Here is a 16,482-nt window from a genome sequence, read left to right on the forward strand (position 1 = left end):
CATATATACTTACATCTAAATACAGTTATTATTTTATTAAATTACATTTAATATGTACATGATGTGTTTTTATAGTACAGATCATTTATATGCTTTGAGATTTACTGTACTAGATCTATTTATAATCAAAAATAAACATGCAAAAAGCTAAACGATTATAATATAAAACTGTAACGTGAATTCCATGTGCAATATTTAAAAAAATGATACAGTTGGGTAAATTATTTAATAGAACTGAGTTTCATCAAAATCATCTTGGTATTCTTCTACTATTTTTGTTTTAGTTATGGTCCTACGTCTCTCCAATCTAATTCGTTTCTGTTCTTCGGTGAGAGTCTCAATGTCGAGAGGAAGATTAATTATCCTCCTTGGTTCGTCGTATTCGATATGAATACTACTGCCATCTGGTAAAACAAGATGCACAGGAAAAGTATTTAAATAAAATTTTCTATGCTTCTTTGTTATCGCCGCTGTCCAACAATTCAATTTCCTATGTAAGGATAATGCAGATCGTGCTGGTCGTAAAAGGGAGGATATATTCATTCTGAAATATGAATATATATTTACAAAAATCAATGAAAAACAGTAACTTAGTAACAGAAACAGTAATTTTATTTTGTCATTAGCAACCGATAAAATTATAATGGAAAATTACACATATCAATATCTACGCAAAGAGGTTATATTAGTCATTAAAGTTAAGATCTATTTACGAATCATAATTCCACTACTATTTATTATATTGTTTACCTGTTATTTGACCATAAAATATTTTTATGATCTTTTTATAATCAAACTGAAAGTAAATTAAACTTACCTCTTTTCTGAATAAACACTACTACTCCGACTATATGTGTACAACACGTACTGTTACACGGTTAGTGCACAATCCGACCAGTAGATGGCTACGACTTATCGAATCGAATTGAAATATCGATAGTTTTTAAATTGTAAAGCCTTGGCGGTTTCAACGTGTCTTATTTCGGTACGAGTGGGATATATTTCGTTATAAAAAGAAGTGAATTATTTGATTTCGCGAGTGATATTACACACGTGTATACATTTTGTTGTATAATTGCATGGCTTCGTAATTTTCATCGATGGATATACTGCACATTACTTGGTAAGAATAAAATTTTAAATAACGTATGCAAATAGATGGGATCATGTCGTCATGGGATCGGTAGCAATGTCAGCGTCGTTTTTGCTATTTGAATCACAGATTAATGGATTTTCTTCCGAATTTTCGTAATTGTTACCAGGTATTCTAACATATTCTTTATGATCCCTGTGGAAAGTAATCGACATGTATATATAGTTCTTCCTTATGATAAAAGGATAAATATAAAGAGTGCAGTTGTGTGTAGTGAGTGATCCTATTTTTATATAGCACACTGAAGTTTTCTTCAGTAATATATAATTAGTCCTCACTCGTTATAAGATGTTAGTTTAATTAGTTCTGTTAGTAAAGATACAACACAACACACGTACACATACATAGAATTGCGCTCACAAATACACACATGCAAACTGATTTACTCAAAGTGGGCACACATCATTTATTTAAATCTTTCTGTGATTTCAAAATTTGAAAGGGATTTTATTGCTTTACTTTGTAGGAGTTTGATGAAGATCGATATAGTAGAAAGACACAGAAATTATTAAAACTGTTGCAAGTTCTAATAATTAGACAATACACAATCACTTTATTGTAATATACCTTTGATATAAAGGTAGTTCTAATATCATGCTGCATGCCTAAAAACCGCAGCACTATAAGACAAACTGTAATTTAAAATGCTTAATTTTGAAATGTAGCAAAATTTTAAAATATTCATGTTTATAATTTGATCAAAGTGTACAAAGTCATGCAGATAATATTTATTGTAATTTCAAGGTGAACATATAAATGTAAAATCATGAACAATTACAGTTCTCAATAATTTATGAAAATTTTACTTTTTTGTAACTTTTATTTTCATACACTACCAATATCATTTGATATCTGCAATACTGTTTGACATATCAATGTGGTTAAAATTGTTATAATCAAGCTTTTTCCTCTTTTATTTATACACAATTAACAACCGAGATTCGTTAAAATATTTAAAAATATATCAAAATAATCTTATTTACAACAAATACACTTCAAATTTTTCACTGGATAAATTTTGTATAACTAACGTATACAATAGCGATATGTGTGAAAACGTTTTAAATACTGAACGCTGAATTTCCATTTCGCGACTGAAATGAAATTCTGTACAACTTCTTTCCCTATCATATTTCTACTTCTGACTTCGGAAACCACAACAACACATATCTTTCAGAAGTGCCTCCGAGTCTTCGTCATATGAATTCTCTTGTTTATGCAGTATTTCGTTACTTCTTGCATTCTGGCTACCTACTCTGTAAGAATTTATGATTTTGCAAGCTCGTGCAACTTGGAAGGGAAAAATGCATGGTTGTGAGATGATTTTAAAACAAAATTGATGATGATAGGTACTTATATTCTGTTTTTGAGGTCAATCATCTGTTCACGGATAAATCTGTAAACAAATTTTTTTGCTGCCTCATATCTACGATTCGTACTAGCGAAAGCGTGTACACATACTTAGAAGAATTGAACTGATTTAAGCAGATAATAAGTAGTGCGTATGAAATTTTTTATCAAATTTTACACATAGACAGATATGCATATTTATATATTAGCTTCTACATCGTGTTGAGTTTTTGGCTCATTTATGAATAGTAGTCGATATTAATTTTTGTTATGAAATAATTAAATATAAGGAATTAAGTAAGTAGAACTTATAAGACATGCAAGTTATTCATCTTTTCACACGTGCAAAGACTATTTACTTCCAATGCAAAGTGATACATAGAATTTCTGCTAATATCTCGATAGTGCGTTAGTACAAACAACATGCAGCTTGTAGTACGTTTTTCATGTCTGCGTATTAGCAGCTTTTTAAGAAATATAATTATTTTTATTATTTAAATGGTTGTTAGTTAAATGGTTTATGACGATGAAAAAGTAACGATAGAGATGTACGTACCTGTATAGTACATAGTGTTGTATAATGAAAAATATATCAAATGCAACTGAGAAAAATCCCAAACCAAATTTCGTGGGATCTCCGAAAATACTTTCCCAATCATCTAGAAGAAAGAGCTATCATTAGTTACTTGCCATTAAAACAGAATTGGTAATAGTTTGAAGTTTTACATTTATTTGATATACGTTACCATAATTGTATGCATTAAGTATCATCTGTAGCATTGACAACATACCACCCGTAAAGTCTAAAAATATATTGCCAATACTCCAACCAACGGTGGATTTTCTTTTGTAGTTATAAAATGCTTGTGGAACGTATTTAATTAATGTTATACTCAATTTAACATAACTACAATAATACAGAAAGTCAAGCCATTTTATCGTTGTCACTATAGCTAATATCATAGAAATTAAAATAAAGACTACAAATATTCCGTGAATAATACGTGCTGTGGTAGATACTCTTTGATTTCCTGCCTAGAAAGACAACGTCTTCATTAAAATTTAAAAACATTTACAGAATTGTAATATGTTTATCTGCAGTACCAGACATGTAAATATGAAACCGGAATTTTTGTATAAAAAAAAAATACACGCTTATTGTATGAAAAGTATTGCCCATCGCTAGCTATACATTTTTCCCACAGATTTCGGTTTCATACTTACAGAGACCTGATAAATTTTAATTAATTACCTCATATATAAAGCACTGAATAATAGTTATCACAGTCGCAAATGTTGCGTGCAAAGCGAAGAAAATATCATTCACTTGTACAGGGTTTAAACCTTTTGGATATCTTCTAAAATACTCCAGCTGAAAAGCGTGACATTAAGTAAAGCTATGTGTTAAAAAATACTATACCAATTGCATTTATTGCACCATTTGATTTACCTCAACTTCTGGTATCCAATACAAGCCACAGTTGAAAAGTGCATACAGAATAAAGCCAACCAAATTCAATGACAAATAATCGAAATTTAATCCTACGACACTTTTGCGTTTGTAATTACTGTATATCTGTGGATAGAAGCTTACACTCCATGCTAGAAAGTATATCCATCCTACTACGGTACTTATGTGGTAAAGTGTATCTGATTTTTCAATAGTCACTCTAACAAATGCTTGGGAGTAACTGTAAAAATACAAAATATTAGCCGCTATAATAAAAACACAAGATTCTGTAACATAGCATTTAACAATTTTGTAATTCTTTTCTTACTTTAAATCAATTTTGTTTAATTGGTCTTGAGGTATTAAAATCACTCTAAAAAGTGTCATTATTCTTTGGTGACAATTTTTAATTTCAATTAACGGAATACAAACTTTGCAATACGAATATCAAAATGCAATAATGATAAAAGAAAATGGTAAGAGCAATTACACTATCATGTTCTAGTTAGAACAGATGAACACAGACTGATTGAACTTTCAGTAGGGGAACCGATGACAAGTATAGGTCAGGAGGTTATCTGTACAAACCACTAAATACTAATGTATGTAATGTAGATCAAAATCTTTTGCAAGTTTATTATGAAAGTAAAGACTTAAAGTAAAGTTACCTTAAAGTAAGTAAAGTTACCTTTCACCACAACGCAACAGTACTTGATAGCGACAAAGTCAATTTGTTCTAATCTATTGTATCTTTATTTTTTGTGGATCAATGTGTTCCTTATTTGTTAGTTTAAATGTTTATTTGCAAATTAAAGAGAAACGAATAGTATACTTTGGATTTTGATTTTAAAGGTACTTATTCATTATATGAAAAATATACTTACTCTGTAACATTGTTAGGCGTGACATTAAGACTAATAATCGAGTGTCCTGCACTGCGACCATTTATAAGAATATCCCATTTCTTCTTTGTATCGTTTTTAGTAATATAGATACTGGATGTGTTAACAGAAACTAAATCTGGATGTTGCACTTCTATCGTCACTGATACATCTTCAGATAAGCTTTTCCTGTATGAGAAAATTAAATAATTATCAACATTACTTTATGTTTTTTATATTCTTTAATTATATAACGATGTAGCTAATTTATAGTTACTCAGAAACATAGGAAAGTTTTATCTCAATTTGTTCTAACTATATTTTATATACTATTGATATATTATCGATATTACTGCTTTATATAAGAAACATTTCCAAACAGTAATGCAACATAAAGATCAATTTGAATGATATTTTAGAAAATATGCTATGGAACTGAAGTAATGAGAATATCATACTTATCGTTAGTAATTAGATGTTAAAGTAATATAAGTAAACGGTACACATCACATAGTCAATAATGAACTTTTTGTGTCTCATTCAATAATCATGTTGTACTTGTTTCTTTTAGATAATCTTATTTTTATTTTTTTTATGTCAAAGATACTTACGTCAGGTACAACTCAAATGATTCTTGACTATCTACGTGAACTATTAAATCTTGATTTGATACCTTAAAATCTGCCCATGCCTTATCTGCAACTGAGGTATTAATCGTTATTTAACATAAGACAAAAAAATGCAGTTAAGATTATCCTATGTAATATAATTTATAAATTGTTTCATACCTAGAATTGTGATAATCCCTATATACCACACAAAGGCCATCTTTTGTGGCTTCTGAAATAGATGAAACAAACCTTTAATCCCAAACTTTTCTTGAACCTTAGATTTTGCATAACACTGTATTTAACTGTATTGATTAACTGTATCGATATCACTGTACTGATTGTAAGACAATTATACAAAGCAACCAGCAATTATGGAACAACTAGCTTGATTAATACAACAGTTCTAACTCGCTTCTAACAAGACTGACTAAACGAGATTCTACTCTATACGTCTAATCGAGAAGAGAATTTTTTAACTTCTGAAGGCTTTGACCGCTTAATACTCGGAAGAAACAAGGAAGTCATAGAAAGTGCCGGGCACTTTGTCGGATGCATGCTACCGATACGATCGGATAATCTGTACCAATCCTCCAGTTGTCATTCACGGTAGCCAGAATATGATAACGTTCCGTATATTTTCGGTCGAACATCGGATACCGTTGATTTAACAATTATTTAGAAAAATCGATCGCCATGTTAACGCGATTTCGAACGATACGTTCGCTTATACAGACATTACGAGTACGAAAGCTCGGTTCCTATGGAAAGACACAGAGAGTATCGGTCGAACTTAACCTCGGAAGCGCGACGACCTCGATGAAACATGCCACGAGGCGTTAAAGGCGATAAGACCTGCCGTTCTAGAGATTTTCAGCATTCCGTCCGGGTTTGGGCGAGCATATCGTTTGACTAGAGAAACTTGACATCGCCGAATATTTCACGGCGACTCAACCGAAAAATCGATCGAGCCTGTACACCACTGTACACCTTTGAACCAGTTCTGAGTAAACGTAAATGGAAACTCCTGGCCCCTGGATAGTATGCATTCCTCTGTTTATGTCATGCAACGATGCAACAAAACGCGCTGGCATGAGATGAGTTCGAGGCTGGGACGTAACGAAACCTCGCGTTCAAGGAAAATTTGTCGTACTTGTAAAATTTTGCATTACGACAGTCACGTATAAATGAAGTAGGAAATTGTATTTTATGTATATCGACGAGGACCGACTTCGTTTAAGATAAAACCTTAGAATTGATTTATTTGAATCTGACGATGTCTTTCGAAAGTTTTGAAATTAATCTGATGTAAATTTTTCGCGAAATTACATATTCAGGTAGAAGAGTAAAAGAGGTTTCTCAGCCTCGTATCGAGATATTTGCATGTAAATTGCGAGGCGATGTCATTAACGAGTTCCATAACGTGATAGTTATCGTTTTGATACGCGATGTTTCATTATGCCGCGGTTTTTTTTTTTTTTTGCATTTCATCGCATTACATTCTTTTTCCTGCTGTTCATTTTCGTAATGCTCTCGGTAGACTGGCACCATCCTTTTTCTAGGCGAATTATGGACCTATTCGGAGATAATGGACCATCTATTTTTTTCATTATTTCTCTTCGCTGCTATAAAATGCTCCAATATTATAGCCACCCATATTATTTCCCTTCCTTTTTAGTTAACCTTGTACAATTAATCGTTTCACAGAGCCATATTATTCCATTGCTACGCATTTGTAAGAGTAGAAATTATTCTCGTTCAAATTTTTCTTGATTTCCAATTTCTTTTTTATTCGTTCTTGAACGCGCATCTTTCCCTTACAGCTTAATCGACAATTATTTTTAACGCCACTTTGTTTAAAATATTCGAGGAAATATCTCTGTTGCCAATGTTATTTCGGAACGGAGTTTAATCTTTGAGCAAAAATTATTTCTCGGGGTGAAGAACTTGTCGCTGTTAATGAAATCGTAGCCGTTAAATGAAACCAATGGTTCCACTGGAACGGAAAAAGTCGCGCGTTTAAGCACGTTCAAGCAAGATTCAGCGAGAATCAGAAAGCAGCCGATTTTCCGCGATAACGTTACGTTAATGCTCTGCATTCGGCAATTCGGAAAATTCTGTTCCGACAAGTAGTTCGTGAGTGAACGGTACTCGTAAGCAGAGGGAGAGGCGGAGGCAGAGCTGGGTGGGCGTGTGTATACTCTCTCTACACATTTTCAGATAGAATAAATCGAAAGAGAGATCGACGTTCGAGTGCACTCCGTGTCCCAAAGGGGCCTTCGCGAAGCTTACACGGAAACAGCTCTGAAAGTCGATCGGCAGTCTGCTGCCGCTTTTGTTGACGTATACAGGCTACTTCGCCGTCAATATTTTCCTTTGCATCATAGCTGGCCGAGTCGAACGGACCTAATCCTCGAAGATAGTCCTCTCCCTCCCTTTCGTTCCTTTCCTTTTTATCAATTTCAATTCGTCTTCGATATGGATAAACAAGATTGTTCCTGGCCGGACGTTCATCGATATACCTCCGAAATTATTCCATCGAATCGTCCGCATGGAATTTCCCAGGAAATATTCCTTTCCTCGTTCTTTTCTTCAGATTTCAAGATTCGGGAGTGCCTGTCGGCGTATCCTGGAAATTTCCAAAGCGTTTGAAAATGTTTTCTTCGACGAAATGGTCCACGGAAATCTGCGAACACCGTCCACCGATCGATTTCGGATAAGCGAATAAACGTTTACTTATCGTCTACGATCTGCAGTATATGTTAAAACATCCTGTTGTTCGAACGACCTTCAAAATTCAAGAATTTCTATATCTTTTATAAATATGCTTGGAATTCTACTCCTGTTTCTTATTGTCTTTTCGTTTTCAACATTTGCTATCACAACAAGATCGGATAATTCGATGTACGTTCGACTTATCGCGATAAGAACGTTCGAATCGGCTCGTAAAATCACGTTAATTATCGCGAAACGATCTTTCGTATAGTTTTGAATTCTATCTGTTCTTATCTATACGCACTCCCCGATATTCTAGTTATTTGCTGCTTGATAAACTTAATACACTTGAATGGGTCGAGCGTTGATGAAGTTCCATCGACATCGTGGAAACATCGCTGTTCACATTGGAAGGCACGAAATACATCCGACAGAAGAATTTTATCGAAACGATAGAAGCGAGAGAGTCGGCTAGATAGACAGACAGATGCTCTTCATTTATTAATATAGGTCAACGAGCAAGATGTTAATAAGCAAGTAATTACGTATGTTATATTATATCCAAAGTAATTGATAAAAGGATTGGAACTTATCTACGTATTACGTAAACAGCGTAATATTCCGAAAAAAGTGGAAGACGAATGAAAGATACATTACGTATTGACGATTGTTATGTATTGCCTCGTCAAGCTTTCTATTTATCGACCCTACGATGTTTTCTTATCCGGAACGTACGCGTTTGCATCCGTTGGCCCCCTTTTTTAACCTTTTCGTTAGATATTTTTTGCCATCGCATACGGTCGCGTTATCTTTCGGCCAGCAGTTGCATTATCCTTTCATCCTGGAAACAATTTCGCGAACAGTTTTGCGTGTGCAGTATTAAAGGCTAGTCCGCCAGGTAATAACGGTTAGCATAAATTAAAGATTAACTTTGCCGGCTGGATCGGGCAACGTAATGCTCGTTCCATGTTAATTTCTTATCGCCGGCAATTACTTAATCGCACGCAGTCAAATGCACGTTGAAGCCACGTCCCTGGTTAATTGGGATGTGAAGAAACATTCGCGGAACGAGCTTCGTTTCACGAAATCTAGCAACCGCACTAATGAAAAGAAAACGAGACAGGGAAAGCAGAGTATCGTAATCGTAGAAAGCTTACTGGTGGTTCAAGCGAAAAATACACGAAGATACAGATAACGTTTAGAGAATGTTAACTTCAAATAGAAATACCGTTGCGTAAGATCGGCAAAACGTCGAGTTATGGGACCGATTTGTTGCGTTTGCAATTTCAAAGTTATCGAGCGTCACTGCAACGATTTTGTTGCGCAGGATGAAATTAGACTTTACAGTGTGAAACGCGCGTGTACCGATACCAGATGCAGGTCACACGTTTCGTGCACCAAGAACGACAATCGCCATGAATTTCATACAGAAAATTTAAAAAAATAACGGAAATAACGATCTCGCGGCAAGATTTTATAGCAATATATCGCTGTTTTTCCATAGTATTTCACGCGATTTTCATGTCTGCTGCGTGCTGCTGCCCTTATCTTAATATTTTAAAGCGTCTTATTTGTTCGGCACAGCGTTATCGTATTTCATTTCACATTTTTAATTTAAATTAATCAGAACGTTACATAATCCGCTGGGGCGGAACGCACGAACGTATATATTTCTCTAATACGTATATTATGTCTATTTCGAACCGAATGATTCGATCAATTCAGTTCACTCCAAGTTCGTAGATCAAATTTCCGCTTCGCTTCTGTCAATATCCCACAAACGTTAACTTCGTGTTTTGGACACATTGTATCTTCCTTCTCGTCACTTGATATATTCCCTGGCTTTTCAGCCTTGCTTTTTCTTTATATCGTACCGTTCACCAATGTAAATTCACCAGCTTCGTTGCGCTGGTCTCGCCTATTTCACGAACCCGATCCTTATAGAATATTAATGTAGCTCCGCGTACTCCATTGCTGTGGAATCGCATTTCTCTGGACGGTTTTGATAACGCGAAATCGCAAGTAATAACGTACGCGAGATAAAAGATTTTATTCCACCGTTCCGCCGGGTTAACGTATTCTAATTAACGATCGACTCGGTACAGAGAACTGGTAGGGATCTGATAGCGACACTTCTAGCGATATCGCTGGATAAAGCGTTACGCGAAAGTAGAAACAGATAGCGGAGAAGGTTGACCGATTCCATCGGACGATCGTTCTTCGATCGTGTAATTTGCCCGGGTAAACCGAAACTTGTATTCCTAATGTCGCCCGAATCCATTGCTTCGGCACGTCGGTTCGTATCCAAGGAAAACTTCTTTCTCCGAGTGTTTCAGGCGTTCCAGCCGATTTCCAATGTAAATTTACAAGCTCGTGGCGGCAGTTTGGCTCGGTCTGCGGATTCCATTCCTATCGAATATTAATGCTCGGAACGCGGTCTGCTTTTGACCTTTTCCGAGATCCGATTTTACGAGCTACGATCGAAAACAAGAAGAAAGAACAAAACAACGGACGACCCGTGTCGGCCTAGTTTTAAAGAATATTACCCGCGATACACTCGAACGCTACCTCGAAAAAATCTCCTCCTCCTCTTTCTCCTTTTCTCCGTTCTTTCCCATATACACTCGAAAAATTTCGTTCGACGGCGAAACGAAAATGGGTTTTTGGAACTGTTGGCGGTGACAGTGGTCGACAGGCCGCCTGCTCGAAAACTTAATTACTCGCTCGGACGAAGAAAGTTCGGACGGCGAGGAAATTTATTCTTCGTTATTACGATCGTTCGCCGTGCTGTCAGCATCTCGAACGAGTTCCGAACTTCCTGTCCTGAGATTTATATCTGATTTTGTTAATTCCGGAGAAAGCGTTTCAAAGAAACTTTCCCAACGTAATTCCTTAACGAGCGTTTTTCATTTCAGATATTCCTTTCATCGTGGTACATCTTACCGCTCAACGATATTATCTCCGCTGGTTCATAATGGTATCATCGGTAAAAGAGAATGCCAGATCGCCGCGGCTGAAGTAAGTAACCTAACGTACGAAAAAGAAGTACAATTTTTTATAATAAATTTACAGGACCGTGCGCATTAGCAATGCGATTATCTTGACGAGTCGTAAGACACATAATTTATCACTGAATAACTATAATTTAATAATAAATATAAAAAATGATAAAACGATCTAGGGCAAAGTATGTTACGAATATCGATGATACATGCCGCGGTAGAAACGTAAAACTAACGATTACTCGTTATGATTAGAGCATGGAAGATACTATCGAAGCTTTTTCTTCTTTCGATTTTATCATTTTATCTAAGACACGATCGACTAAAAGCTTGTTTAATATTTAACCTGGTTTGCGATACGAAAGACAAGCTCGTTACGATATGATCTTGCAGTTGAAATGTTTCAAACAGTCGTACAACAAGATAGCTTTCCTCGCTAGTAATAATTAAGGAGGTCGATAAGTCGATCGATCGATCGACCGCCTTGATGTTTCAGCGTTCCCTTTCGTTTGATCCAAATACTTGGCTATTTTCTACCATGATCGAAAGACATCGTAACGGTTACATATTCATAATGAACGTAATTATTCTGCGAATAAATTGCACCGATGAACATATCCTAGATTTGTGTGACTTGGTAAGTACGAACCATTTATGTTACGTTACGTATTTTATAAATGTTTAAACGCGATGCCAAAGGCAATGATTTTTTAAATCGATTACGCGAGAGGGACAGACGAATGAAAATACCTTTGAGAGTACGTGAACACGCGAAACATTTGCGAAAAAGGAATATATTTATTATTTTGAAATAGCTCGCTTCTCCGCGGAGATACTTTTCGAAGCAGTGACCAGTTTGAGACGCGTCTACCTTAATTGAAGCGTGATACGTTGCTCGCGTGTTGCATTTTTAATTCCGTTGTAAAAAAAAAAAAAAAAAGCGAAACGTTGTTGAGCTCGTGAGTCTGCCTGATTATACGGTTGCTTCCATCCGCGCGTTTATAATTATTTCTCTCAACGGCAGATGAAAATTCGGTACGGAAGATCTTTGGACACAGCGGGAAGAAGAAATAAAAACAGAGGTGCCTCGACAAAGTTTTTAACCGACATGACGGAACGAATTATGACTAACGATAGAATATAAAAGCGTACGTGTGGAAACACATTACAGATAATGAAAATGAATTATGTTCATCTATAAATCATAACGCGAACGTATTGCTTTATCACTCATTGTCAGTAAACAAATTATTTCGAGTATCCAATAAATACGCGCGCGTTCGAAAATAAATTTCCAATTATTTTCTTCGTCCATTCTGTCAACGTGAAGAGCTTGATAAATGTTAATTCATCGTTGGTCATTCGGTCGATAAATAAAAATAAAAACGATGAAAGAAATATGCACCGCATTAATATCACGCATTATAATGCTTGAAAAAGATTCCTGGAATAGGTACATTATTTCTGGAATTAAAATGTCGTATTAATTCCGTTTTTTTTTTTTTTCATCCCCTCAACGGAGCGAATCGTAATTTCGCAGCTCTCCAGATGGAATAAAATTATCCTGATAACGCGAGCTTCAACAGCGTAGTTCCGCTGAAATTGATTTAATCATTTTTCGAATAGCACTAACATTCCTTTTAATTCGGCGACGATCGATCGATATCAATCATTCCTCTTTCCCAATAAATTACCGTTGTTACGAAAGTTAAAAGAAATTATAATTAAAATACTAGTCGATTAATTACGCGAATCACTGGAAATCTAATCTATATCCTTATAGTCTATCGTTTTTATCCTACAGTTAAGTTTAATATATCGTTACAGCGAGATCGATAAAATTGCCTCAGAGATAACTCAGGAAGATTAACGACAAATTTTTCTATGGTATTATAAGTTTGTATATATATCTTCTTGATCAATGGACTGTTCGAATTTGATCCTTTATAAGTCTCTAGGAATTTCAGAAAAGATAATGAATTATAGGGGCAAAGTAACAGCCGCTAATTATCGTGAGATTCTTTAGCGATAATTAATCTTGAACGCTTTGTTGTATACAACCCGCTACGTCGCCATTAATTGACCCTTTTCTGGAGTTAAATGATTTATCGTTTCGCGTGAATCACTCTGTCAACTTGTACGCCATGTCATTCTGATATTGAAAAATTAAGACGTCGACCACCGATCGGCTCGACGAAATTTAAAAAGCCGCATTTTTCATCGTTCTTCCACTCGACTGTATTCTAGATATTTCTACTCCTTACTCGACAATGATACGTTCTTATCCATTACGGCGCTGCACTATTTCCTGCGACCTTGTTGCTTCAAATAAGAACAATTTTCTACACTTAGCGGCGTTTCTCGCAAAACTCAAACAATCGTAGGAGTCGTAATAGCTCTTTTCATATGCGGTTTTTGTAACTCGTTATCTCGTCTCGCTTCGATTACAAACAACGTTGCTATCGATTGGCGGAACGACGATTTTTAGGCGTGTCACGTGCAAACGGTGTTATTCATTTACGAATGTCTGCTCATATGCGATCGTAAATTTCAAATTCTGCTTAGTTAGGACGTATAATTAAATGACTAAATCGACTAATTCTCACGATCAATTTTAAAAGAAGCATCGTAAATTACAATTGCCATCCATTGACATCCATCGTCGATATAAATCTACAGATATATATATACGTAATGCTATATAGTTAACGGTCGTTCTTAGAGACAACGATAAGGTGATAATAGGTGATGAAAACATCTCTTCCTTTGACTCCACTTAATTCGATAAACTTATCTGCTGACAATCTCTTACCGCTTCGATATTATCGTCTGTTCTTTTCTCTCAACAGCGTCTACGTTTAATAATAGATCATGTGCCGTTATATACACAAGGCGTTTCGAATCGAGAATATGTCGACGGAGTTTCAAGAAATTCATGTCCCCGGTTACGATTTGCAAAGTACTTTACTTGCGAAAGCTGTCAACGGCGTTTGGCAGCGTATCGCGTGTATAGAAACGTGTCAATGACTTTTGTATTCGGCCTCGTTTCCCGGTTTCCACCAACCGACGAGTACCGAATCGATTTCGATTTCACGGCCAGTTTCACGGGAATTATATTGTGTTACAGAATCGACGAAAGTGGTGGACGTGCTCTCATTGCGAATTTTTGTCAATTCGATCGATTTAGTCCCCCGAAAAAAAAAGAGAGAAAAAAAAAAGGAGAAAGAAAAAAGAAGAGAAAGGAGAAAATACAACTCGGTTATTTCTTCTTCTCGAGCACTTTTGAGATCTTTCTTTCGAACATGATTTGCAACTTAAAAAAGTTTAATTTCGAAACAAGAAAGGTGTACGTGTATATAATGTATAATGTCAAGTTTACGAATCGTATTTATAACTGCTAAAACTTCTTGCAACTCGACCATTCCCTTCCTATTTTTCTTTACTCAACTGTATTAAAAGTCTTTCCATGTTCACCGCTTTATTAATTGAAGGGTAAGACTTTAGGAGTGTTTTAGCATAACTCGAGTTGCAGCGAGTAGAAGAGGTCTAATCAAATGAAGGTGGAATAGCGTATATTATGGCAGGCACTCGTTTCTAGAAATTATAATATATAAATTTTAACGTAGAATGAGTATCAAAATTTTCAGCTAACGCTTAACATCCGATGTTTAATCTCTATCCTACATCCGGAATAATATATCACGTTCGTTCTATCGTCTATAACAGATTGCAAGACAGAGAAAGAAAGAGAGAGAGAGAAAGAGAGAGAGAGAGAGAGAGAGAGAGAGAGACATAGAACGAATAAAGTGCCATTCGATGCTTGTTCGGTAATTCGTGACTGATTTATTCATCGGACGGCGACTCAAATTCCGCATCCTTGGCTAAACGGTCAATTTATTTCTCCAACGTTTTGTCCAGTTTTTATTAGATCACGATTTACGGATAAATTGCTCCGCGGCTTCGCTCACTCACCTGTCGAATTTCGTCCGGCCGCGATAGATCAGGTGACAGTTAAAGCCTGCAGTAAGCGAATCCGATACAGAGACGTCCAATTTCTCCGCGCTTTAAAAACCTCTTTCCTCTCTTTCGAGCTACCTGCAAGAACAAGCTTTCCATTAAAACTCGTCGAGACCGACGTGTTTCTTCCGACGACGAACGGAAACGATTTAATTTGTCTGCGATACTTTTTATAGTGGCTTCGTTAACTTCCATGCAATTTAATCGATCAATCTCGAATCGTCGATTTATTTAATTTTTCGAATTTTGTTCCTCGACGTAATAATTACTTTGCTACTCGTCTTAATATAATTGATGCAAATCTTTCAACCGATTCGTGACTACGATCGAAGGAAAAATTGAACAAATGCACGACGGTATACCTGTCTATCGTGACGCTCACCCGTCTACGTTTCTTCCAATCATCCAGTCATTCGGTGCAATTTCATCCAGGCGAGCACGCACTCTCGACACCCAGTTTGTCCGCATTCAATGACTCCAGTTTGCCGATCGCAAAACTTCTCAGGGCTTCAGCCTTGAACTTGCAACGAAACTGTCCCTCGTTCGCACCCGATATTTTTTCCGACTTGGTCCAAACATCGGCTCTTCTTCTCTAGGTCGAATCGCCTATTTTCTTCTCCTATCGGTACTTTCTCTCCCTCTCTTTCTCTCTCTCTTTACCGAAACGAGAGAAACTCGAACGTTTTCTATGCGCGATCACGGCGAAATATTATCGGTCGGAGCGACGACGAAAAATAAGCCAGCCCGAGGTATAATTATGACGAAATCGCTGGCTCGTTCAAGGTCTCGGGCAAATTCTATCGAAAGTAAAAGGAGAACGGCTCGTTCCTCTTTTCCCTCGGCCGGCCGAGATATCGTCGAACGATAGAGGAGAACACTATCGCATTGGCGAACGCGATTCGCAATGGCTAGCGCGAGCCTGTCGTACGTACATATAAATCTGTTGTACGAGCCTCTCCCCTCCCGGCAAAATCCTCCCTCCCCGACCCGTCCCTTTCCCATACGACGCTCAATTTCATGACCGTCTCGACTATCTCGGCTTTTCCCAATGTGCTTTTACCGTCTCTTCTGCGTTAGATCCTATAGATTATTCGATCATAACGCCAATTTCTGCGAATCTTATTTCAACGGAATTTTGTAGAAATTGTCTTACGATCGGATTAATCTATGAATCTGAATTCTGTCTCGAATGGTGCAATAAACCAATCACGTTAAACTAACGTCGTCGATAGATATAATCTTTGAACAACGTAGCATATATATTTTTCTGGTGTTTTAATGCCAAGGAATTAAGGATCTGGAAGGA

The 16,482-nt window shown here is 36.2% G+C and overlaps 2 protein-coding genes across 8 annotated transcripts; both read right to left on the minus strand.

Annotated features, from left to right (window-relative positions):
• Nucleotides 1-20: 20 nt before the first annotated feature.
• On the minus strand, nucleotides 21-1,124 carry LOC126875484 (39S ribosomal protein L55, mitochondrial). Its single transcript, XM_050638434.1, has 2 exons — nucleotides 818-1,124; nucleotides 21-544 (listed from the first exon to the last, which is right to left on the minus strand). Exon 2 carries the CDS (start codon nucleotides 541-543, stop codon nucleotides 226-228), a length of 318 nt encoding a protein of 105 aa, XP_050494391.1. The 5' UTR covers nucleotide 544; nucleotides 818-1,124; the 3' UTR covers nucleotides 21-225.
• LOC126875478 (cystinosin homolog) lies at nucleotides 1,024-16,101 on the minus strand. Of its 7 annotated transcripts, none has more exons than XM_050638417.1 (10): nucleotides 15,559-16,101; nucleotides 15,132-15,254; nucleotides 5,623-5,674; nucleotides 5,446-5,536; nucleotides 4,838-5,023; nucleotides 3,954-4,194; nucleotides 3,756-3,875; nucleotides 3,250-3,538; nucleotides 3,060-3,162; nucleotides 1,024-1,288 (listed from the first exon to the last, which is right to left on the minus strand). In XM_050638417.1, exons 3-10 carry the CDS (start codon nucleotides 5,660-5,662, stop codon nucleotides 1,165-1,167), a joined length of 1,194 nt encoding a protein of 397 aa, XP_050494374.1. In that variant the 5' UTR covers nucleotides 5,663-5,674; nucleotides 15,132-15,254; nucleotides 15,559-16,101; the 3' UTR covers nucleotides 1,024-1,164. The 7 variants fall into 7 exon arrangements, with proteins under 7 accessions (XP_050494374.1, XP_050494375.1, XP_050494376.1 ...); XM_050638418.1 differs by having other exon boundaries at nucleotides 15,539-16,101; XM_050638419.1 differs by lacking the exons at nucleotides 15,132-15,254; nucleotides 15,559-16,101 and adding an exon at nucleotides 6,298-6,474.
• Between the last annotated feature and the right edge of the window lie 381 nt (nucleotides 16,102-16,482).

This window comes from Bombus huntii, chromosome 18, assembly GCF_024542735.1.
Source record: "Bombus huntii isolate Logan2020A chromosome 18, iyBomHunt1.1, whole genome shotgun sequence".
Classification (NCBI taxonomy): Eukaryota; Metazoa; Arthropoda; class Insecta; order Hymenoptera; family Apidae; genus Bombus; species Bombus huntii.

Bases quoted from the DNA above. Each gene is read 5' to 3' on its own strand.
- LOC126875478 (XM_050638413.1), bottom strand. From the start codon at position 6,270: ATGTTTCATCGAGGTCGTCGCGCTTCCGAG. The intron at 5,537-5,622 runs GTATGAAACAAT...TTAATACCTCAG, and splicing joins AGGGATTATCACAATTCTAG to TTGCAGATAAGGCATGGGCA. The intron at 5,024-5,445 runs GTAAGTATCTTT...TTTCTCATACAG, and splicing joins TCATTTGAGTTGTACCTGAC to GAAAAGCTTATCTGAAGATG.
- LOC126875484 (XM_050638434.1), bottom strand. From the start codon at position 543: ATGAATATATCCTCCCTTTTACGACCAGCACGATCTGCATTATCCTTA.